This window comes from Aethalodelphis obliquidens, unplaced genomic scaffold (genome assembly GCF_003676395.1).
Source record: "Aethalodelphis obliquidens isolate GAN/ISIS:26980383/991018 unplaced genomic scaffold, ASM367639v1 scaffold10, whole genome shotgun sequence".
NCBI classification, from domain to species: domain Eukaryota; kingdom Metazoa; phylum Chordata; class Mammalia; order Artiodactyla; family Delphinidae; genus Aethalodelphis; species Aethalodelphis obliquidens.
In genome coordinates this window covers 27,249,302-27,273,859 of record NW_020837954.1, presented here as the reverse complement: position 1 = coordinate 27,273,859, position 24,558 = coordinate 27,249,302, and the positions used below count along the sequence as shown (strand labels likewise).

At 36.7% G+C, this 24,558-nt stretch overlaps 2 protein-coding genes across 8 annotated transcripts in view; one reads left to right on the top strand and one right to left on the bottom strand.

Annotated features, from left to right (window-relative positions):
* Window positions 1-2,516: 2,516 nt before the first annotated feature.
* GNPNAT1 (glucosamine-phosphate N-acetyltransferase 1) lies at window positions 2,517-17,402 on the top strand. 4 transcript variants are annotated; one of them, XM_027111257.1, is made up of 7 exons: window positions 2,517-2,693; window positions 4,069-4,163; window positions 10,606-10,773; window positions 11,787-11,849; window positions 13,406-13,533; window positions 14,459-14,520; window positions 16,045-17,402. In XM_027111257.1, the coding sequence occupies exons 3-7, from the start codon at window positions 10,620-10,622 to the stop codon at window positions 16,190-16,192; spliced, it is 555 nt and encodes a 184-aa protein (XP_026967058.1). In that variant the 5' UTR covers window positions 2,517-2,693; window positions 4,069-4,163; window positions 10,606-10,619; the 3' UTR covers window positions 16,193-17,402. The 4 variants fall into 4 exon arrangements, with proteins under 4 accessions (XP_026967058.1, XP_026967057.1, XP_026967056.1 ...); XM_027111256.1 differs by having other exon boundaries at window positions 4,069-4,197; XM_027111255.1 differs by lacking the exon at window positions 4,069-4,163 and having other exon boundaries at window positions 2,518-2,683.
* STYX (serine/threonine/tyrosine interacting protein) overlaps window positions 10,649-24,558 on the bottom strand; it is a 40,471-nt gene continuing 26,561 nt past the window's right edge. For 2 of the 4 annotated variants that reach the window (XM_027111253.1, XM_027111252.1), the window contains one exon: window positions 19,005-22,551. In XM_027111253.1, coding sequence (XP_026967054.1) covers window positions 22,478-22,551 — 74 coding nt within the window. In that variant the 3' untranslated portion in view covers window positions 19,005-22,477. Of the gene's footprint in view, window positions 10,759-11,709; window positions 11,873-14,905; window positions 15,064-19,004; window positions 22,552-24,558 lie in introns of those variants that run through there. The other 2 variants (XR_003433644.1, XR_003433643.1) reach the window with 2 other exon arrangements.

Below are 24,558 nucleotides of genomic sequence, written 5' to 3'. Positions count from 1 at the left end.
GCTTCCAGTGCAGACATATGTAAGGCCAACAGGTGTATGAAAAGGTGTTCAATTGTCACTAATTGTTAGGGAAATGCAAATCAACACCATAACGAGCTATCACCTCACACCTGTTAGAAGGGCATCATCAAAAAGACAGATAACAAGCATTGGCAAGGGTTTGGAGAAAGGGGAACCCTTGTGTTCTACAGGTGAGAATGTAAATTGGTGCAGCCACTATGGAAAACAGTATGGAGGTTCCTCAAAATATTAAAAATAGAACTACCATATGATCCAGCAATCCCACTGTGGGTACTTATCCGAAGGAAACAAAATCTCTATCTTATACATCAAAAGATATATGCACCCTCATGTTCATAGCAGCGTTACTGACAATAGCCAAGACATAGAAACAACCTGTGCATCCACTGACAGGTGAGTAGATAAAGAAGTTTAGGCATGCACGCACGTGGTGGAATATTACTCAGCAATAAAAAAGAAGAAAATCTTGCCATTTGTGAAAACATGGATGGACCCTGAAAGCATTATGCTAAGTGAAAAAATCAGACAGAGAAAGACAAATACTATATAATTTCATTTATATGTAGAATCTAAACAAAAGACTAATTCATACATACAGAGAACAAATTGGTGGTTGCCAGAGTAGGGGGATGGGGGGTGAAATGAGAGCAAGGTGTCAAAAGATACAAACTTCCACTTATAAGATAAATAAGGCCCAGGGATATAATGTGATATATGGTGACTATAGTTAACAGTAGTGTACTATATATCTGAAAGTTGCTAAGAGAATAAATCCTAAAAGTTCTCATCACAAGAAAAAAATCTGTAACTATATGTGGTGATAGATGTTAGCTAAACTGATTGTGGTGATCATTTCCCAATATATACATATATCAAATCATTGTGTTGTACACCTAAACCTAATATAATGTTATATGCCAATTATATCTCTATTAAAAAAAAGAATCCATAAAATAAATAAAAATCACCAGAGGACACACCAACGGTTCTATTAAACTAGAAGGTGACGTTGTCACCTGGCTACCTTGGGCTGCTCATTGCAACAGTCAAAGAAAAAGGGTCACTGTCTGGTCAGAGTGACTGACTTTGCTGAAGAGGAATTGGGTTCCTATGGCACAATGAGGGTAAGGAGTAGTATGTCTCAAATGCAGATCTTTGGGGGTACCTCTTAGAACTCCTGTGGTCTCTGATACATTTTATAATTAATTGTTTCACTCTGATAAATGATAAAATGTACAGGGTTCTTTTGCTCAGGAGGAGCTCATTGTAAACACAGGGCCAGAAGTCTGAAAGAAAACAAGGCTATATGTTTAAGATTAGTGGTGTTTATTTTTGTTTATGTCTTAATTCTTTTGTATGTTTAAGGGTAAAAACAAGGATAGATACAGAGATATTTGAAGTTATGAGAATATATCAATCAGCAAAAGTTATCTGAAATTTAAGTCTCACAAATAAGCAGAAAATATTATTTCTGGCAGACTATATATGGTGTTAATTCTTTGAACCGTATTAAGAACAATTTCAATCAGCTGAAATTTATGGTACAAGGCAAGGAATGGGAGCTACTAGCTACGTAACTTCGGCAAATTACTTAACATCTCTGAAACTCTTTCCCAATCTGTAAAATGAGGGCACGTGCTAGTTAGGTAAGACGCTTTGTAAGTGGGAGTTCAGAGAAAAGTCAGTTTTCTTCTCCTAACCCAGAGTTTCTCAACTTCAGCAATACTGACATTTCAGGCCAGGTAATTCTTTATTGTGGGGAGCTGTCCTTTGTATTGTAAAACATGTCGCAGCATGCCTGATCTCTACCCATATCTACCCTCTATCATCTGGAGAGATGCCAGTAACACCTCTCTCCCAGACTTGAGGTTGAAAATGACCACACATTGCCAACTGCCTCCTGGAAGGCAAAATCGCCGCAGCTGAGAATCATTGTCCTAACCCCCGTGTTCATCCAAAAAGGATCTGAGCGAGAAATAAAACGTAGTCTCAGAGTAGAATGCAGGGGTCCCACCTCACAGAGGCAGGATGTGTGACGCAGAAAACTGGGGATGAGGAGATTCGAGCCTCCAGCGAGTAGCTGAAGTCCTAATCAGTGAAAGAACTGACTACGAAGGGAAGGTGCAACGAGGGGCAAACGAAGAGGGAAGAGGCCGAGACTCTGGTCTCTGGGAACCAAAGATGCACACACTAGTCACCACTTACAGTGCTTAGCTGACTCCGAGGCAGAATTATGTCCAGTTAAACCGAGACGCTGAGGCCGTGGCGGAAGCCTTAGGGAGCGAGGAGCGGGTGCCGCGCGGTGCCAGGACTCATTGCCGGCACGCCTGCCTGGTGGAGTCCCTACGACGTCTCCGCCGCCGCCTCACGTGCGGACGCCGGCCGCAGGCCCCGCCCCCGCCCGGCCCCCAGGCTCTCGACCCCGCCTCCGCCCGCAGTTGCCTCCTCCGCCTGCAAGCGGCCTACGTAAGCAGGCAGGGGCGGGCTGGAGGTGTCGGTTCTGCCACGTCCTCGCGGCGGCTCGCGGAGCGGCGGCCTTGCGGGAGACTGTAGAGCCGGAGGTGGAGGACGTGGGGCTGCCGCTGAAGCCGGATGTGGATCTAGGGCTGTGTACCCGGGTGGGTGAGAATCCGACGGTCCTGGAGAGGAGCGCCGACTGCAGGTCTCTACGGGTGAGGGGGACCGGGGGTCGGGGAGAGAGAGCGGGGCCCGGCCGGATGCCCTGGGTGCCGGCTGGGGCCTGCCCTTCAGGTTTATCAAACAGGTGTGACTGCTACCCCCCGGGCGAGGCGGGCTAGGCCCGGTCCGGGGCGGGGGGAGGTTCCGTTCGGGGAGCCGGGCATTTATCTTCGCCAGCTGGGTGCGTATGAGGGCGTAGAGGGCAGTTTGGAGCAAGTTGAGCGGACACACGTGTGGAGCAGAGGTTAGGGATGATGGCCAGTGGTCCAGCCGTGCAGGAGGTGGCCCTAGCAGGCAGGAACAGAGACTGAGGTCGAAACTAATTTTTCGTTCGTCAGGCTTTAGCGTGGGGGATTGGACAGTTGTTCACAGTCTCTGCCGCCATCGGTTTTGAAACGGGCACGAACGCCTCTGGCCCTGTTTTCCACCGTTCCTTTCCGCGTAGCACCCCACGGCGGTCAGGAGCCACTTGAGGACATGATTCTGCTCCGAAGATCACCTGCACTGACTAAATCGGGGTTTTCACCACAGGAAAGACGGACATCCTTTGTCTCTTCCGGGGGCTTCTACCCCTAGAAACACTGAGTACTGTGATTTCTCTTATAGGAGCTGTTTATGTAAATCGAACTCTTAAAATTTCATAAAAAATTGAAGGGCGACTATAGTTTTGTTAGGATATACACTCGTGAATAAATCCTAGAATGGACCTCAAGAAATCATTTAGGTCAGTTTCATTAGGCAGGATTCACTGACATTTTTTAGAATAGGGGAGACACCTCCCTGTCTGGCACGATGATGTAAATATTGGCTTCTATTGAGTATGGTACTGTAGAGCTCAAGACGGGAGAACAACATCGGAGGATTTAGTCCCAATTCACTCATTGGCTGTGTTACCTTGGGGTCAAGTACTGAAAGCTCCACGTGCTCCAGCTTGCTCAGGGGTAGACTGGGAATAATGCCTAAATCACAGGGATCAAATAAACTATCAGGAAATTTAAAAATTCTCAACTGAAGTGTAATTGAATAATTTAATAAATATAGCTAGGCCTATTAAAATCATCACCGAATGAAGTGTTCTTTAGATTCACAATTCAGTCAAATTACTATTGAAATAGTTATAAAATGTATGTAGACGAACCCCAAAGTCTCAAACAGCACACGGGCCCCCTTCCTGCTTTAACCATGTACTGAAGTCATACAGTAATGCCCTGAAAGCTCTTGAGATATGTAAAGTCCATTTAGATTTGAACTTAGATTGTTTTTTTTAATTTTTATATCAACTTTTGAAATCTTCATTCCCAGTATCTTATTACTTGTTGCTCTCAGTTGCTTGATTCTAGCAGCAGCTCCTCCCCATGTATATTCTAGTGCACTATAGATGCTGAGAAACCTGTTGAAACTGTGTCCAAAGAATGGTCAACCGACTGAAAACCTGATGTGATCTTAGTAAAAATGAATTTGGTGTATGGTTTTTGTGATATCACTTGTAGCAGTTTGTTAATCTTTTTTTCTTCTAGATATTCTGAAATGTGATCTCCAGATAAGTCTTATACCATTCGTTATTCATTCACTAGGCATTTATTGGGCTAAGGTTAGGCATATATGGGCCTTTAAATGCTTGTTAACTTAGTAGTTAAACAGAAAAGGTACTTGAGAAATACTTAAGAAGGGTTAGGGTTTACTTTTTAAAATTAATCTAAAATCTTCAAAATAAGACCCCAATGAGGGAATTCCCTGGCGGTCCAGTGGTTAAGACTCGGCACTTTCACTGCTGTAGGCCCAGGTTAGATCCCTGGTTGGGGAACTAAGATCCCACAAGCAGCATGGCCAAAAAAAGCAAAACCAAAAGAAACAAAACAAAATAAGACCCCAATGATAATGGTGAAATTCAGCTTCAAACAACTGTGCGTTTCTGTTTACTGAAATTTCCTATATTGTGGTACCTGCGGGCACTTTAAGATGCTGAAAATTATTTCTTTTGTAAACCAAATAAATTTACCTGTTTTGCTCTTTTATAAATGCTTTTGAAATTTAGTATCAAGTCACATCTTACTTTAACTTGCCCAGCATATTAATTGGGCACCAGCAGAATTTACTGTATGGGGACAGAATAAGATAAAAGAAGGTAACCTTAAGTATGGCTCTGTTTTGTAAAATAGCTCATATAAACGTTTTGATATTAATTTTTTTAAAGATTTTTTTGATGTGGACCATTTTTAAAGTCTTTATTGAATTTGTTACAATATTGCTTCTGTTCTATGTTCTGGTTTTTTGGCCACGAGGCATGTGGGATCTTAGCTCCCCAACCAGGGATCAAACCTGCACCCCCTGCGATGGGAGGCTAAGTCTTAACCGCTGGACTGCCAGGGAAGTCCATTGATGTTAATTTTTGATTGCCATAAGAATATGGATTCTTATTTCTATCCAGAATGCATTAAGTACTTTAACTAGCCTGAAATTCTTACTTTCCAAATATAAGTGCTGCTTTGACTAAATTTTAAACTCTTGTGCAATAAAGTAGAGAATTCACCTTCACTAGTGCCTCTTCCGTACTACAGAGTATAGAGTCTGGAGTCATGCAGGAATCGTTGCATAATTTGTGGCAACATTAACAATTTTGACAGTGGCAGCAGAGAATTAAGTGTGGGGCCCTGTGTCCTTGAAGCTGGCCCTGCTACCTGGTTGCAAATCCTCACTGTTCCTTATTTGCTCTGTTACCTTGAGCTAGTTACTGTGCCTGCTTTCTAGTCTGATAGATTTTTCATTGTATTTTCATTTGTATATAAAGTACTCAATAAATATTAGCCAGTATCATTTATTTTTATCATTCATGGCATAAGACCATCGATTAAAGAAAAGCACAGGAAAATATTAGTATTTACTGTTTAAAATTCTTTAAAGGCTTCATAATCCTAATTCTTCTCCTGTGTACCTCTCCCCTCTCTCTCAGAAATTATTAACCCTATTTTGCGAGTTTTCTAGGCACATTTCATTGTAAACTCAGGCAACTTTATAGGAAGAAGAAATCTAGTTAACTTTAAATTATCTTAATGTCCATCCACATTTCCTTTTGAGCTTTCTTTAAACTTCATGCTTACAACTGTATGTTAAATAGCATGAACATCAAAATGTTTAAATGGTATGTTGTCTTGAAGAACTTAAATTTGTAATACTTTCTGACTTCTGCACTTAATGTACACATTTTACTTTATTGATAAATAGTTAGCCTGTTTATCTGTATACCTGAAAAACAATTTTGTTATCCATCTTTCAGATTAGAGTACTCTCAAAAGCCTCAGGGGTCAATTATCAGGGACAAATACTAAAGTGCATGCACTAAAATTAATCTACAAAAAAATCTGTTTCAAGTGGACCATAAGCTTGTTAAATTTTATGAATGATTGTTTTAATCATCACAATTTCCTTTCATTACTATTCTTAGATCCAGGCATAGTTTTTACAGCATAACATGATCTGAGTCCTTTTTGAGGGAAAGAAAACAAACCTCTCAGTATTCTACATAGTAACTATTATTTTTAAAGTTCTTTCCTTTCTAAGAATGCTAACTTTCAGTTTAACATAAACATAATAGATCATCTTTTTGTAGCTCCTGTACCCAGCACAGTGCCTGACTCACGAATTAATTTAAAGGTGAACAAAGTTAACAAGAACGTATAAAAATAAATTTTAAATTAGTTGCTAACTGAAGTATCAATGTATCTTGTTGAACACTTGCCCTGTGCCAGGCACTGCTAGGTACTTGTATACAGTAATTCATTTCTTCTAACAATTTCATCTCCATTTTACAAATGAGGAAACATTCTCAGTTTAACTTCCTTAGCCATCATCACACAGTTGATGTTTGAACACCAGGTCTGACTCCAGAGCTCATGCTCTTTCCATGTCTAGGTTTCAATTTCAGCTTTGCTAATTCTGTGACCTTGGGCAAGTTACTTAACTTGTCTACACCTGCATTTCCTCAGCTGTTGAAATGGAGATAATAATCATCCCTACCCTGTAGGATTGTTATAGTAAGTGAATTAGTAATGTGTAAAGTTCTTTGAACAATGCTGGCACATAAGTGCTGAACAAATGATAACTTCTATTATTACATCACAGTACCTTCCCAAAGCCTCTGCTATACTGCAGCAGAGTATATATATATATTACCTATATATAATAGTTACATAGGGTTATACAGTTCAGTCGACCTTTAAGGAAAACTTAAGAATAGTTGCCCTTAAGCATATTGTGACTTATGAAATAGGGAACATCTGGGAGTTGGGTTATTGGGGAAATTGATCTGTTATTAAATGGACTTTAATTTTTCTGGCATTGCTTTTTTGTTTTATGGTAGTATGTTATGGATATATATCTTTAAATTCTTTGTTTCAAAGAAGTACAGGCAGGTATCAAATAGAATACAGTTGACCCTTAACAACACGGGTTTGAACTGCAAGGATCCACTTACATACACATTTTTTTCAACAGTAAATATTACAGTACTACACATTCCAAGGTTGGTTAAATCCACGGATATGGAACTGCAGATACAGAGGGCTGACTATAAGTTATACATGATTTTTCGACTGCGCATTTTTGACTGTGTGGAGGATTGGCACCCTAAACCCATGTTGTTCAAGGGTCAACTATGGTTTCTTTAGCTGGGCATGGGCTTACAAATCAAAGTTCAGGGTTGCCTTACAATCTCCTAATAATTGTTAGAAAGACTTTCCTCCAGCAGCTCTGTTCCACAGAAGTGTGCCCCACCAGCCTTTTTTTTCTCTTTTTGGCTGCGTTGGGTCTTCATTGCTGCGTGCGGTCTTTCTCTAGTTGCGGCGAGCGTGGGCTACTCTTTGTTGTGGTGTGCAGGCTTCTCACTGCAGTGGCTTCTCTTGTTGCGGAGCACGGGCTCTAGGCGCACGGGCTTCAGTAGGTGTGGCTCGCGTGCTCTAGAGCGCAGACTCAGTAGTTGTGGCACATGGGCTTAGTTGCTTCGTGGCATGTGGAATCTTCCCGGACCAGGGCTTGAACCTGTGTCCCCTGCATTGGCAGGCAGATTCTTAACCACTGCGCCACCAGGGAAGCACCGCCCCCCCCCAGCCATTTTTATGCTTCATATGTTTTTCATTCTTTCTATCATTATATCTTATTTAAGTCTCAGTTGTTTTTTTTTTTTTAATATTTATTTATTTATTTATTTTTGGCTGTGTTGGGTCTTCATTTCTGTGCGAGAGCTTTCTCTAGTTGTGGCAAGTGGGGGCCACTCTTCATCGCGGTGCACGGGCCTCTCACTATCACGGCCTCTTGTTGCGGAGCACACGCTCCAGACGCGCAGGCTCAGCAGTTGTGGCTCACGGTCCTGGTTGCTCCACGGCATGTGGGATCTTCCCGGACCGGGGCACGAACCCGTGTCCCCTGCATCGGCAGGCGGACTCTCAACCACTGCGCCACCAGGGAAGCCCAAGTCTCAGTTTTATTAGACCACACCTAATAAGAACCTGACCATTTCTGAATGTTCAAAAGAGAGGAAAATACCGTAATTGATCATTTTTCAATAGTATGAAAAACACTGGCTATTTTTTTTAACATCTTTATTGGAGTATAATTGCTTTACAGTGGTGTGTTAGTTTCTGCATTATAACAAAGTGAATCAGTTATACATATACATATATCCCCATCTCTTCCCTCTTGCATCTCCCTTCCTCCCACCCTCCCTATCCCACCGCTCTAGGTGGTCGCAAAACACCGAGTGATCTCCCTGTGCTATGCACCTGCTTCCCACTAGCTATTTTACATTTGGTAGTGTATATATGTCCATGCCACTCTCTCACTTTGTCCCAGTTTACCCTTCCCCCTCCCCGTATCCTCAAGTCCATTCTCTAGTAGGTCTGCATCTTTATTCCCGTCTTGTCCCTAGGTTCATGACCTTTTTTTTGTTTGTTTTTTAGATTCCATATATATGTGTTAGCATACAGTATTTTTCTCTTTCTGACTTACCTCACTCTGTATGACAGACTCTAGGTCCATCCACCTCACTACAAATAACTCAATTTCGTTTCTTTTTATGGCTGAGTAATATTCCATTGTATGCATGTGCCACATCTTCTCTATCCATTTATCTGTTGATGGGCACTTAGTTTGCTTTCATGTATTGGCTATTGTAAATAGAGCTGCAGTGAACATTGTGGTACACGACTCTTTCTGAATTATGGTTTTAGCAGGGTATATGCCCCGTAGTAGGATTGCTGGGTCGTATGGTAGTTCTATTTTTAGTTTTTTAAGGAACCTCCATACTGTTCTCCATAGTGGCTGTATCAATTCACATTCCCACCAGCAGTGCAAGAGGGTTCCCTTTTCTCCACACCCTCTCCAGCATTTATTGTTTCTAGATTTTTTGATGATGGCCATTCTGACCAGTGTGAGATATCTCATTGTAGTTTTGATTTGCATTTCTCTAATGATTAATGATGTTGAGCATTCTTTCATGTGTTTGTTGGCAATCTGTATATCTATTTAGGGCTTCTGCCCATTTTTGGATTGGGTTATTTTTTTGATATTGAGCTGCATGAGCTGCTTGTAAATTTTGGAGATTAATCCTTTGTCAGTTGCTTCATTTGCAAGTATTTTCTCCCATTATGAGGGTTGTCTTTTCATCTTGTTTCTGGTTTCCTTTGCCGTGCAAAAGGTTTTAAGTTTCATTAGGTCCCATTTGTTTATTTTTGTTTTTATTTCCATTTCTCTTGGAGGTGGGTCAAAAAGGATCTTGCTGTGATTTATGTCAGAGTGTTCTGCCTGTGTTTTCCTCTAAGAGTTTGATAGCATCTGGCCTTACATTTAGGTCTTTAATCCATTTTGAGTTTATTTTTGTGTATGGTGTTAGGGAGTGTTCTAATTTCATTCTTTTACATGTAGCTCTCCAGTTTTCCCAGCACCACTTATTGAAGAGGCTATCTTTTCTCCATTGTATATTCTTGCCTCCTTTATCAAAGATAAGGTGACCATATGTGTGTGGGTTTATCTCTGGGCTTTCTATCCTGTTCCATTGATCTATATTTCTGTTTTTGTGACACTGGCTATTCTTAAGCTGCTTAGATGTAGCTGAGAAACTTACAGATTTTTAGAAAGACTGCTGTGAAAACAAAATCCAGTAGATAGTCTTGGTGTGAATCCGTCATAGCTGAGACCAAATATTCCAGTGAATGCAGAGAATTTTCTGTTCATGGTTAATAATTTTTAAAAAAAGTTACACGCCCAGTAAGTCTTCTTTAGTGTCAGGTAAAAAACTGATGAGTTACTCCTTAGCCCAATAATAAAATTAAATAATGTAAAAAAAAAAAAAAAACGAGCTCCTGAAAAGTCAGCTATTCACAGTGCTACACTAGTAGCACTGACCCAGAGGAAAAAATGCTTTAAAGGTCCTATTAGAAAATGGAGTTTTCAAGTGTAAAACTTCTAAATTTAGTTACTTGTTTACTGTCTGATAGAATCTGTGAGTTTTCTATAGAGCTCTAGCTGTGGCATTTGATGTTAGAGTCAGGATAGGCTAAAATAAAATATCTTGCATACCTGTTAAAGAATTTTTCTAATTGCATTAATTTTTATTAAGAAATTGACATTCTTGGGCTTCCCTGGTGGCGCAGTGGTTGAGAGTCCGCCTGCTGATGCAGGGGACACGGGTTCGTGCCCTGGTCCGGGAGGATCCCACGTGCTGCAGAGCGGCTGGGCCCGTGAGCCATGGCCGCTGGGTGCGCGTCCGGAGCCTGTGCTCCGCAACGGGAGAGGCCACAGGGGTGAGAGGCCCGCGTACCGCAAAAAAAAAAAAAAAAGAAAGAAATTGACATTCTTGACAATCAACAATCTTCTATTAAACAAAATGGCTTAACATTTAAAATTTTATTTTAGACCTCACTGCAAAGATGAAACCTGATGAAACGCCTATGTTTGACCCAAGTCTACTCAAAGAAGTGGACTGGAGTCAGAATACAGCTACATTTTCTCCAGCCATTTCCCCAACACATCCTGGAGAAGGTTTGGTTTTGAGGCCTCTTTGTACTGCTGATTTAAATAGAGGTATGGACTCAGTTTACAAATTCCGGTTAGACTTATAGTTAGCATTCTGTGTTCTCCACAAACACGATGATGATGCCTATAATTTTTAAAAATACTATTGGACTTTTATATTATTCTTTGTGCTTAAATTTCAAAGTGACTGAGAACTCAATTCCAATGTGTACAGACCAGATGTTACTGTATTACAGTACTGTATTACAGTATTTCAAATGACTTAAGTACAACAGTGTTCCTTCCTAATTAAGCAGCCAAAAAGGGGAAATTATCTTGTATAATGACACGTAAGGAAGAATCTTCTCTAAGAAGCTGGATGGGGAATGAGGATAAAGATAATTTGCCTTGGATAAGTTGCAAAAGGTTTTGTCTACATGTATTCCTTTTTTTAACATCTAAATTCTCCAAAATGATTTCCTTAAATTTCAGTAATCAAAAATCAACTTTTTACAGTTTTCTTCTTGGTAGGAAATCTTAAGAAACTATTATATTTTGGTCATATTAATTATTGGGTGTATAGAAGTTAAGATTCTCAACATTCTATGCTATTCACATTAATTTAAAGTAACATTAATGAAATTAATCAGGAATCTTTAAAAACTGTAGTCTCAACAATGTTATTTATATTTTATTTTATAAATAGTATCATATTTGGTCATAATGAGAATCTTGCATTTTTAAGTAAAACCAAAGCACATATTTGGGAAAATTCGGCATCCCTTGTGTTGAATGTAATGCAAATTACATTGAAAACTGTACATGCTGGTTCTGTAAATATTGAGTATTAAGGTCAGCACTATTCCAAAAATGTTATGCAGGCAAAAACATTGGTAAAACCTACTACTATTTGTTTTACGTAGTGATAATAGAAAGAATAATGGGTTTCAGTTTAATATTTTAAAATAGTTCATTACATAAAGTTTTGAAAAAATAATTGCTCACCAGCTTGACACATTACTTCTTTTGATATATATTTCATTTGCTGTTCTCATGACTTGAAATCTGTTTTTCAAAACTAGGTTTTTTTAAGGTACTAGGTCAGCTGACAGAGACTGGAGTTGTCAACCCGGAACAATTTATGAGTAAGTCCTACAGTCTCTTTTTCCTGAAGGAAAAGAAATAAAGGGAAACAAGATTTTATTTTTGTTTAGAGCTCTATTCAGTGTCTACTTGTGGTTTTGTTCAAATAGCTCAAAATTATTCAAATAACAAATTAGCTGTTTTCTTATTTAAATGTTTAATGTAGCTGAACTGTTTTAGAATCCAATTGTAGCAACTACCATGTTTTACAAAATACCTGGCTACTTTTAGATCATTACTGTAGCACAGAGCCTGTGTGGCAACCTTAGAGAGTGTTTTTTATTGTAGTGTTTACCTTCATGTGGTTAGGTCATTTCACAGAAATTTCATCACCCAATCAAAAATGTAAGAAAATATGTTCTAAATTTATTTTTTGGTTCATTTATATTGAATTTTAAGGTTGGCAGGTATCTTTTATATTGGCAGGTTGGCAGGTTCATTTATATTGAATTTTAAGGTTGGAGGTATCATCCCTCCCCCTTTTTAATACATATGAGAGGATGGAAATTAAAAGAGAGGTCAAATGACTTCCCAAGATCACAGGAAGTTATTGGTAAGAAAAGAACTACAACCTTCCTGACTCCATCCAATGCTCTTAACAGTGTCTTCCTATTTTCTTCATTTCCTTCAATAGGTAATTTTATTTTGTACTCTATATGACCTTCCTGAGATGAAGATTATTATTTCCTGATCCTCATTGTTTCTTTTCCTTCATTGAATTTATTTCTTCCCACTCCAGACCCATTACTAGAACAAGACTGTGGAAATAAACAGTATGTTGAGACTGTTAGGCTCAGTTTTTATTCTTGAATTCTTCTTTGCAGGCATATCAGATTAGATGAAAAATCATGTTATTTCATCAATATAAGTACTAAAAGTCAATTTGAGGGGAAGATATTTATTCCACTTTTGCTCCTGTTTGCTATGTGGCTTTGGGAAAAGCTGGGAAATGAAGACTTACTTTTTTATCTACTTCACAAGGTGCTTTCAAAGCAAACAAAAATGATGACTCTATTTCTAAAACAGGTCATGTAATCATGGAACACTTGAGAGCACAAAGGGAAAATTGAAAACTACTTTGTCAAGTTATTTTAAAATCAAAAGACTAAAAATTAAAGAATGGAGACACATAAACATTCTCTTATTAAAATTTGCAAAGAGTTTTGTTCTGTGTGAATATCTGTTAAGTGAAAACGTTAATCAATTTAAAGTTAACTAGTAATGAAGATATAAAAGTTTTCATACACTAATCACAGAAATGGCAACATGTACAATTTATTTGTATTTTAAGTGCTGTTCATCTAAAATAGCTATCTTAGTCTTACCTTATTTTGCTAGAAGAGTTTTTAAATGTATGGACTATGTCCCAGTTGATATTGATTGCTGATATTTCAACTACTTGGTCATTTTTAATAATTGATATTTTCTTTAAAATTACTGTGGTAAAATAGCTATAAATATTCAATAATATTTACTGAAGTAAGCTAATTCTAGTATTTTTCTGGCACCTAATAAAGTTTAATGTCTGCCACATAACACTATTTTCCAATTTCCACAGAATCTTTTGAGCACATGAAGAAATCTGGGGATTATTATGTTACAGTTGTGGAAGATGTAACTTTAGGACAGATAGTTGCTACAGCAACTCTGATAATAGAACATAAATTCATCCATTCCTGTGCTAAGGTATGTGTTCATATTAATGCTTATGAGTAAAATGGATATGTGTTTTCTAGCAAAATCGACTTTGAGTTACCATTAGACAAGTCTGTTTTCCCACTGCTTTTTATTGTAAAATGAGAGAGCTAAATATTGGCTAGAATAAAAGTTTTGCTTCTTAGAAATCACTTAGTAACAGTCAATTTCCCATTGTCTTCTAAGAGTTATGAGGAAGAAAATGTGTTAATAATATGAATTGTTTGCTAAAAATTGTTCTGTAAGGTGTAGAATTGGTATAGACAAAGAGAAATCGAGTCAGCATCGTGGAATTTGGCAGTAATGTTTGGAATCTCTAATGCTAATTTTTATTCAAAAACAATACTTTGAATATACTACACTAACACAAATTCCCATCAGTTTCCCAGTGGTAAAGGGTTCAGAATAATATATTCCGTTCTAATTGTGGCACTTCTAATGCCTGTAGATTTCCTTCACTCCTCATGACTCACATGAAATAGTAAAGAACACAAAACCTAGGTAATCCAATGAGAATATGATAGAAAACACTTGGAATTATTCTGTGAAGTATGAATTTTGGTGTGGTTTCTGTACTAGAAATTAATAAACTGTATTTGGATGTCTGAAATAAATTGCAATTAAGCAAGGAGTAGGATGATGGATGTAGTACATTCATGACAAGATTACATTTTGGTGATGTGGATTTTGAGACTTGCTTTAAAATAATGGGGTGGGAAGGTTTAAGATACAGACAAAGCAAAATTAGGCCACAAATTGATTGATTGTATTATCTCCTCTATAATAGTAAGTTAAAAAACTTTGCATTTTGCAGAGTTCAGGTTTACAAAACATTTATCAATTCTTACAGTCACTTGTTGATTTAACTAAAACAAAACTACATGCTTAGTCCTTTAAACATTGTAAATATTTTCAGAGAGGAAGAGTAGAAGATGTTGTTGTTAGTGATGAATGCAGAGGAAAGCAGCTTGGCAAATTGTAAGTAGGCAGAAACAAGGTAACCCTGGATAAATTAGATACTCTTTGTGTTTCAGTTTACAGTTTCTTGCAAGATACTTTTTTAAAAGTGTTTTACTGTTTGAAGTTTTTTAAGCATCATTAATTATGAACTCATTCTCACTCCATAGCTTAGACTGAATTTAATGAAGAAATAAGGTATTTTTATATAATTTTTACCATAAAGTTGGAAATTGGAAGTGTACTGTTAAAACAGCAACACCTTAGTTATTAACTTTTAATAGTAGTACTTTTTTTTTTTTTTTTGCGGTACGCGGGCCTCTCACTGTTGTGGCCTCTCCCGTTGCGGAAGCACAGGCTCCGGACGCGCAGGCTCAGTGGCCATGGCTCACGGGCCCAGCCGCTCCGTGGCAGGTGGGATCTTCCCGGACTGGGGCACGAACCCATGTCCCCTGCATTGGCAGGCGGACTCTCAACCACTGCGCCACCAGGGAAGCCCCAGTAGTACTCTTATAGTAGTAGGAAACAGAAACTTTTGGTGAGCCAAGTAATTTGTCCGTTTCTCTGTCATATTTAAAAACAAAGGAAATGTTCTCAGTTACAAAGTTTTAGAAGCATGTACTGAAACAGCCTTCACAGTGTAATCCTCTATACATTTATCTAAATCTTTTAAAGTAAGTTTCATAGGTTTATTGCTTATTTATAAAATAGAACTTGCTTTTTAATATTATCCCTTCTGAGTTTTAAGGAATTCACTCAGTAAATATTAAGCACCTGCTATATGCCAGATACTATTCAAGGTCTTTGGTATACATCAGTGAATGAAAGAGACCAATTTTTAGTATTTCTAGTCCATGTAACTTAGTCATGCCTTTTATAATTGTGTAACTTCAATCAAGAGGTTCTGTCTTCAGAATAAGATTTTTCAATCTATACAACGTGAGAAAACCCTTCAGGTAAATTTTTGTAGATCTTTCCTAGTTTTTATAAAGATGTATACATTTTTGCTTTGTTTACACTTGTTATACTTGTTTACACTTGTTACAACCAATCCAGAGTTAACCTAATACATTCTTTCACAAATATTTAAGTAACTTTAAAAATGATAAAGAACAAAGCAATTATTTACCCATTTTATGTTGGCTATTCCTAAATAGTTTGAATAGATCTAGAGAAAAAGATTAATTTTGGCCATATTTTTAAAAAGGTTTCTAGTCTTTGGTGTTAATATTAATGTTAAAACCTATTTTTAAAGAGGGTTTAGGGTGAGTTCAGGGTTTAGGATAATATTTGTTCTATTTATTAATGGGCTGGAGATTACTAAAGTATATTTGAAACAAAATCAAATGCTTTGGGTGATTTAAATGTTTAACCACTTACAATTTGAATGTTTAAATGAATATAGTGGGAAGGGCCATGATCTAATAAACCTATTTGTAATAAAAACTTGAAGTTTTATGTGATATTCACTCACATTGTTACTAAAATCCATTTTTATTAACAAATGCTCTATGCCTTGCCTACCTTTTTTTTCTTTAATTTCAGGTTATTATCAACCCTTACTTTGCTAAGCAAGAAATTGAACTGTTATAAGATTACCCTCGAATGTCTACCACAAAACGCTGGTTTCTATAAAAAGTTTGGATATACAGTATCTGAAGAAAACTACATGTGTCAGAGGTTTCTAAAGTAAAACCTTTTAAGAAAGACATCTGTCAAAGGAGCTGATGCAACAAGGCTACACTCTCTTCCTAGAGTTAAAGTATTTTGTTGCCGCAACCCAGTGACCTCCAATAAATACTGGATTGAAAAAAACACTGTAATACAAGTATAATGACATTTAGAAGATTACTTTGGGCTGGTGAGACATGCTGAGTTTAGATTACAGATGAAATTGTTAAGGGGATGATTTTTAACCAAAGGAGTATATTTTTAACTTGAATCTTTTCTTGCATTGTATTTTTCTAAAGTTCGGCTTTATTTCTTAGTAGTCAGTATAGGTAGTAAGAAGTTATATGTCTGCCATCTGTACTGCTCATTAAAAAAAAAAAAGCATACAGTGAATAAGGCTGTTTCTTATCACATTCATAAAATTAATATTTTTTTCAAAGAAATATATCTAAATACCACTTAGGGGTGTATCATTTCACATATATTACGTGAAATTGGATGTTAGACATATTATAACTAAATGTAGTTCAGTCCAACATTTGCTGATCCTAATACTATACTGGCAAACCTGGTGAGCCTTTAAAATAAGGAGAAATGAAAATTAACTTCTTATAAAATGTGACAATTTAAATGTAAATCTAAAAGTTGATATAATTCTAATGTAGCTGAAGTACCACCTGTCTTATATGTGAAATGTAATAATTATTCATTTGTTTAAAATATCTAAGAGAAATATAAGGTACTTTTTAACAGTGAATTAGTAAATCCTGGCATATTATGTATTTCTAAGCTGATTTCTCATTTTTCCAGGGGTGTCCGAGCCTCTCTTCTGAGTAACATTTTTATGAAAATGGATTACAAAATTGAGTGGAGTACTTTAAAATGTATCATACTGCATTTATTACATTCTTAAAATGTTGATGGAAGCTTTTCTATTTAATGTGATTATAATGGTACTATTCTGGTCACTATCCTATTTTGATTTTATTTATTTTAATTATTTTTTTTAAGTTGAAATAAGAATTAGATACTTCACTACTGGTTCGAATCTTTTACATTTCATGTTACATTAAACCTGTTCATATGAATAGTCTTTTGTTAGAATCTAAATGTTTTCTGTGCTTTTCTTGAGTTGTCTATTGAATTATTAGGTCAAGTCATGGTTCATAAAATCTTAGTTTTGTGTACCTTTTGTAAAAGGAGCTTAGAAAGTAAAGAGCACCTGTTTCTCATCCCTTTGATTCTCACCTACCTCAACTAGATTTCAGACTTCCCTCCATGCAGTAAAGCTAAAGTCGGCTTTCTAAAACAACAGAAATTCTTCACCAACACAGGGTGTACTACTCACCTGCTGATGATATAGGCAGATGAATTGATCTGTCCCTAGTGAAAGCAACAAAGCTAAGTTTTGCTTTTTTAGGAGTCCTATAACCTTGATAACACCAGCTGTACTAGGTACAGTCTGGTAATTTAAAACCTCTGTTAACAAATAAACCTAATAGGGACTTCCCTGGTGGTCCAGTGGTTAAGATTCTGCACTCCCACTGCAGGGGGCATGGGTTCGATCCCTGGTTGGGGAACTAAGATCCCGCATGCTGTGCTGCATGGCCAGGAAAAAAACACCACCAAAAAAAACCCTAATAAAAGGCAAAATTAAATGCTTTATTTCATTTCTTACCACTGAACAATTTGAAGTAAAACTATAAGGTGGCTATTTCAATAAATCCCTTTAAATAGTGTTCTTAAGGTCTTATCTTAAATCCCCCCCTACAGGAAATAGAGTTGTAGGTAAGGTGTAATACATAAAAATTGTGTCATTGAGGAAACTGATGATCTGTATTTAGCTTTAGTTAACCAGAGAAATTTGATTTTTCTAAGCCATTTTGTGGGTAAAATTGAGTATGAAAAAAACTGCATAGAACATTTCAATATATACACTTTTGAGCATTGTTTACTTTTGAAAAGGTATAACGAAGTGGCAATTGTGATTTTTATTTTGCTCCATGTATTTTATATATTTGTATTTCACGGACTCTCAAGCACTTTTTTTTTCTTTTTTACATGTAACATTTGGAAATGTGGATGTAGTTTATGATCAGTGGATTGTCTTAGTTTATTCAGCAATATTTTTTGCCTTTTAGTAGGATCAAAAAGATGGTGTAGAGATGCTAATGATGATGTCTTAGATTTGATGAAGAATATTATGTAGGTAGGCTAACAAGGGGAAAACTAAAAGCAAAAAGTATTTTTTTTAATGAGCTGGACGCTGTTCTATGGATGTGGCCTTACCCTTTCCTTCATTCACAAATTTCCTCACTTTCAACTCCAAACTTGTTCAACTAATTGTTTAAAATATACTTGAGCTGGGGCTCCCCTGGTGGCACAGTGGTTGAGAGTCTGCCTGCCGATGCAGGGGACATGGGTTCGTGCCCCGGTCCGGGAAGATCTCACATGCCACGGAGCGGCTAGGCCTGTGAGCCATGGGCGCTAAGCTTGCGCGTCCGGAGCCTGTGCTCCGCCACGGGAGAGGCCACAACAGTGAGAGGCCCGCGTACCACCCCCCAAAAAATATATATACTTGAGCTGAAACTTGGGCCTTCCCTGTACTGACCATAATTTTTATGTGTGATCACAATGTTTTAGAAAATACTCTTAAGTGCTTCTCAATATCCAATGTTCATTCATCCTTCTTAATCTGTGTGGGACTAAAATTGTGTTACTTTTACCTAGAAGACAACAATCTAAGTAAAGAGGTTCTGAGGCATAAGCAGTATAAATGAGCTTTTCAATCTTTTTGAGGTATAATGGCACACCAGTTTTAATACAACCACCAATCTTCACAAAATAATTTTAATACTTTGTGCCTGAGCTAGCAGCATCTTGCACTGTGACATTCCTATACATACATAAGCATTTGATCCAAGTACAGATGTTAAAAGCAGAGTAACTTAAGCAATTGTCTGTACAAAGGTAAATAGACACTGTAGGTTATTTTTCTTTGTGAATTATTTTTGCTGCATAGTAAATTGCAATTACATGTCAGTATAATGTTACTGATCTACAAAATACACTTTGAACTGTGAGGTATGGCAACTCCCTATGAGAGAGAGCTAGCATGTAAACCTGAATATTTTGAGTGATTTTTTTTTTTTTTAGCTGCCATGGATGGATAAGACAAAAAAAAATCCAGCATTCAAAGACCCTAGAAACTTATTTTTCTAATCAATAAAAAAAAAAAAAATCTTTTAGTAATTTTCAGCTATTTCCTATCATTTACCTATTGGAGCACTGATGAATGGACAAAATAAATATTGAAGTGAAGCTAAGTTTGTTATGGAATTATGGATTAAACAGTTATCTGAAAAAAAAAAGTCTGCCAGGTAACTGCTCATTTACTTTACATCAAGTTGAGATTTTGATATATATCTCTATATATGTATCCCAACTTTATAATTCAAGATTGCAGTTAAATACTTCTAATTCATTTAAATTACCATGGTAATAAGACAATTATAAACCTTATATTTTCTTTAAAAGGACATGCTTAACATTTTCTGACATTACTTCTAAACTCAGATGAAGCACAAAATCCTCCCAAAACAAATAGTCTGCTCTGAAAGTTAGATGGTTGAGAGTTGGTAGCAAAGGGTATCATGGTTTAATACTTCCACCACAGAGTAGATACAAATAAACAAAGGTAACTGCTGTTTAAACATCTGGTAAGAAATTAACAGGAACCAATGGACTGAAATTACAAGGTAAGAATACTGCCCTTCCAGTTTGAATATTTTCAATATTGAAGTTTCATACTTTCAAAATGGAAAATAAAGCAGTTCTCCTATGTTTTGATGCAATATCATTTTAAATTCTGTGCCCAGGTTAATATTTAATGTTTAAAATTGGGTGCTGGGTCACTCATACATTACCCAAATATTCTAGAAAATAAATTATGATTGGTTAAATGTACTGTAGTTAGCTATCACAAAACATCAGTGGAAACAGAGGAATTATAGAAATGGAACAAAACAGAAGAATAGGAAGAGCTACCAGAAGAACTAGTTGAACACTGGGTGGAAGAATGAAATCAAGATAAAACAAACTTGCAGTATTCTTACAGAAAGAATAAACTTTTTGTCCATATTAATTTGTACTCAAGAAGATGACAGTCCTTTTTTCTAGTGTTTGTGAGAGTCTTTAATATACAGTGCTGGGCAGGCACTTTAGTGCCAACATAAAAATTTCAGTGGTTAGAAAAAGTGGAAAATTACCAACTGTAAATTAATAACCAAACCTGTACTCTTGGCCAGACTACTAGAGAGGATATGTGTATTTAAGAAATTAATTTAGAAAATGTTAACTGCCTCATTTTTAAAACCTAAATGGACTATTACGAAGATTCTTTTAAGCCGTTTTTGTGGAATGAAGCATCACAGATTATTAAGTTTGCAAAAGAGATCTTTGCTGACCTAACCAATAATGATCTATATACAGGAAAGCTGTATTATCTGGCACTTCACCAGCTGGAATTTCTGAACACTCAATGCAAATCTTGACTATACTAGACCACCACACCCAATGACCTAATCACAACAGAATACAAGACTACAATGGGATTGACAATAATGCTGTTATTTTACGGTGGTAAAATAAGGAAGGGAAGGGAAATAAGAAGAGGAATACCACCTGGGGCAGCAGAATTAACGCTTAATTAACAAAGCAGTTTTGATTCACTGCCACTCTCCTGCTCTGCTGGATAAAAAAGCTTTTACTGTATTATTACACGTTAGGGAGGAAAGCGAAGTAGGTAACTTGCTACCTTACAAGTCCCATCAGTAAAGCACCTCAAGAGAGGACTGAGAAAAGTGAGATACAAAGGAGTTTTGTTTGTGCTACCCTAAATCACCAACTATAAAAAGTTAAAAACACTCCTCTCCTCCCCAACATCATACTTAAAATAGCAAAAATGTTTTTCTTAGAACAATTTTTATATGTATAAATAAAAACATGGAGAACCTAGGATCCCTAAAGTGACTTTGCTAATGCAAATTATGGGGGAAATTTGGATTAATGCAATGCCAAGAACTGATTACAACACTAATGTATAATACACTGAAGTCTCCCACAATCACTTTTCCCCAATAAATGCATCCTCAAAGAAAAGCATTTCTCTGAGCCAGAACAATCTCACAGAATCATTAAGAAAACGTAAGAATGGAGTAAATGCTCCATATTCCAAATAATTTACTAAGGTTTCTTCAAGCCTTAAGACTTTCAGTTTGAACTAATTTATGGTTTAAAAAAAATTACAGAAAAACGTTCAAAACTTTTCACTGTTCTACATACTAATTTAGAGGACGTGAGGATTTATTTTTTATATTTTCTAATGAGGCAAGGCACTTTTCTTTTTTGGGCTTTGTTTAGGAAAAAAATAGTGCTACACTGGTTTATTATATTCTATTTAGAACCATTTTGGACAAAGAAAAAACAGGCTACACAACTCAAAAGAACAAACACAACATTTGGCTTTTAAGAATGCTAAAGGAAAGTCACTTGAGTTTAAAACTCTCCTTGTTTTTGAGCATCTGGTATTATAAAGCGAAACATTTTCCTTTGTTCATTAAACTTTTTTTTCTATAGGATAAAATTAGGAAGGTAGTAGGAAAAGAAGCAATACTTGGATCATGTTAAAGTAAGGACAGATGGCTAATGTCATGATTTAAAGATTATTAAGATGGGATCAAGAAGTTTAAAAAAACTAAAAGATAATTAAGCTATTGAATTATATTAAAAAGAAATGTGGCAGATTCCTGCATTTGTTAATGTTTCTGTAAGAGGCTCCATCATAAAATTGAACTGTAAAATTATTTTTAAAATGTAATACGTAAAACAAAATGAATTTTTAGCAAACTTTAGGAAATTCTTTTGTTATAAATTACCCAGATTTTATAAACAAGTCCCCCCTAACTTGCATTTTGTTTAAAGTAACAACTTTATATCATACAAATAAATTTCAAGTATGAAAAGTGCATTATTGCAATAATACCTCTTTGCAAGTCCAAAATTCTTTGTTTATAATAAAACTGTAAAGAATTAAAAAAAAAAAAAAGGAATAAAACCATCAGTGCCATCTATTGCAGAAGTCCGACATCTTAAAATGTTGCTCAACAAGTTGCAGAGAAACATGTCTGGAAGCAACATATAAGTGAAAAGAAACTACTTGTGTTTTTACCATTTTACATTATTACTGTCTGTAGTATTTTCTCCTTCCCAAATAGAAATTCACATCCTCTATACTGTTGCTCTTCAATCAGCCATTCTGTGCAGTCGCCACTTGCATGTTTCCAAAATCATCTTCTTCTTCATGTGTTCTCTTCAAACTGCCTAAAAGTTATTGCATGAACATAACATAATGGGAACTTAAATAAATAAATTCATTCATTAGAATGTTACAACTAGCAAAAGCTTCATTTTTCATGAAGTGTTACCATATATATGACTATGAAAATTCTATGACTGAATTTTTAGTAAACTGTTGTAAATCCTTTTGTTGTAAACAACCCAAAGAACTTTATATCTTCATGACATTTTCCCTCTTAAGGTATTTTATATAATGAACATTAATTTTTAAAATAGTTTGAAAATAGAAATTTTAAAGGGATAATGGTCCACAATTGTTTGGTTACTGAATTTGTTTTTTAGGCTCCATAAACATGTGACTTAGGACACTGTACATTTGTACAATTTTATTTTGTAGATATAATTATCCTTTTGCTTCCACAGATGCTGCCAAAAATATTTTTTCCACTGAAAATATGATTTTATTACCAACAAGTCTAGAGTTGGGAGAAAGGAAGCATGTAGCAGATAAGAGATTTTCTTTTATCTACTCTTCACATCAGAGTCTGCTAGTACAGAAATTTCCCACACAGAATCAGAGCTATCCCCGTATGCCCAACAGTTATAATCAAGAAATTTGAGTCTCAATGGAGGAAAACTTTAGGGAACAACTGAACTGGTAGAGGGTTTGCTGTGTTATCTGCCTAACAATCGCATGACCTTAAACTTATGCCCTAAAGGTTGTGCTAAATCATGGTAATAATGTTAATACAGAGGGTGGGTTCCAACAGAAAACTAATGTTTCACTGTAAGATTAAAATTAAGGATAGAAATATAGTATTGATGGAATAGAGAAGAAAATATGCTAGCCATAAGTCTAAATACAGTGGTTGTAACAGTTTCAGATGCAGTGTTGCACCTGCATTCTACGAAGGGAGGTAAGAGACATAGGTAACTAATACAAGGCAGAAAGTGAGGAGGTACAGATAAAGCTCTATGGCAGTTTTGAATAACTAGAGATTAGAGGAACAGTAAGTTAATCATCATGTTTTCTTGAGGTGATGACATCTGAACCAAGTTTTTATGGAGAGAGAGACTGAAGGTGATGCTTTCTAGGTGGAGAACAGAAGACACGCACAGGAAACCATTAGTAGTCCCATTTTCTGGAGTACATATATAGAGGTACAGTGAGAGATACAAATAAAGATCAAAAGGGCCTTTAATTACTACCTATGATGTGTTTTCTTCAGTAGAAATTATGCCAGTGGGGACTTCCCTGGTGGTCCAGTGGTTAAGACTCCGCACTCCCAATGCAGGGGGCCCGGGTTCGATCCCTGGTCAGGGAACTAGATCCCACATGCATGCCATAACTAAGAGCTCGCACGCCACAACTAAGGAGCCCGTGAGCCGCAACTAAGGAGCCCACCTGCTGCAACTACAACCTGGGGCAACCAAATAAATAAACAAATATGAAAAAAAAATATGCCAATGAAGACTTTTATACAGGAAGAATATCACTATTAGAACTATCTTTCATGAAAATAAGTCTGGCCACAATGTATAGAACAGACTAAATAACAAGAGTTGGAATAGGAGGCCAATATGGACCTGAACTTGACCGAAATTAAGGGTACTATAAAAGAGGGAGGGAATTCTAGGTACTGAGGAAACAGACCATCCCATTTTGGAAAATGATTAGATAGAAGTTGCAAAGAGTCAATGACAACTGGGAAGTTGAGCCTGAAGGATGGGTATATAGTATTATCACTAAGGAAGTGCAATATAGTGCTGGACTTGTGGAGCAGCCAGTGTTAAATTTCCAGGTCCAACACTAACCAGGTATGTAAACTGTTTCTCCTAACTTACAAGGTTGTAGGTTCAAATAAGACTGAAAGGAACTCTGGGAGAGAAAAACCATAAACTAAAAAAATTCCACGAATGCTCTAATAAAAAGAAAGGAGACAAAAAAGGGTAGCAAGATCTTGGAGAGGATGCCAAAGTTAGGATTTTGTGAGCATGCCTGGATCATTAACTTTTAAAATGGGGGAGGGG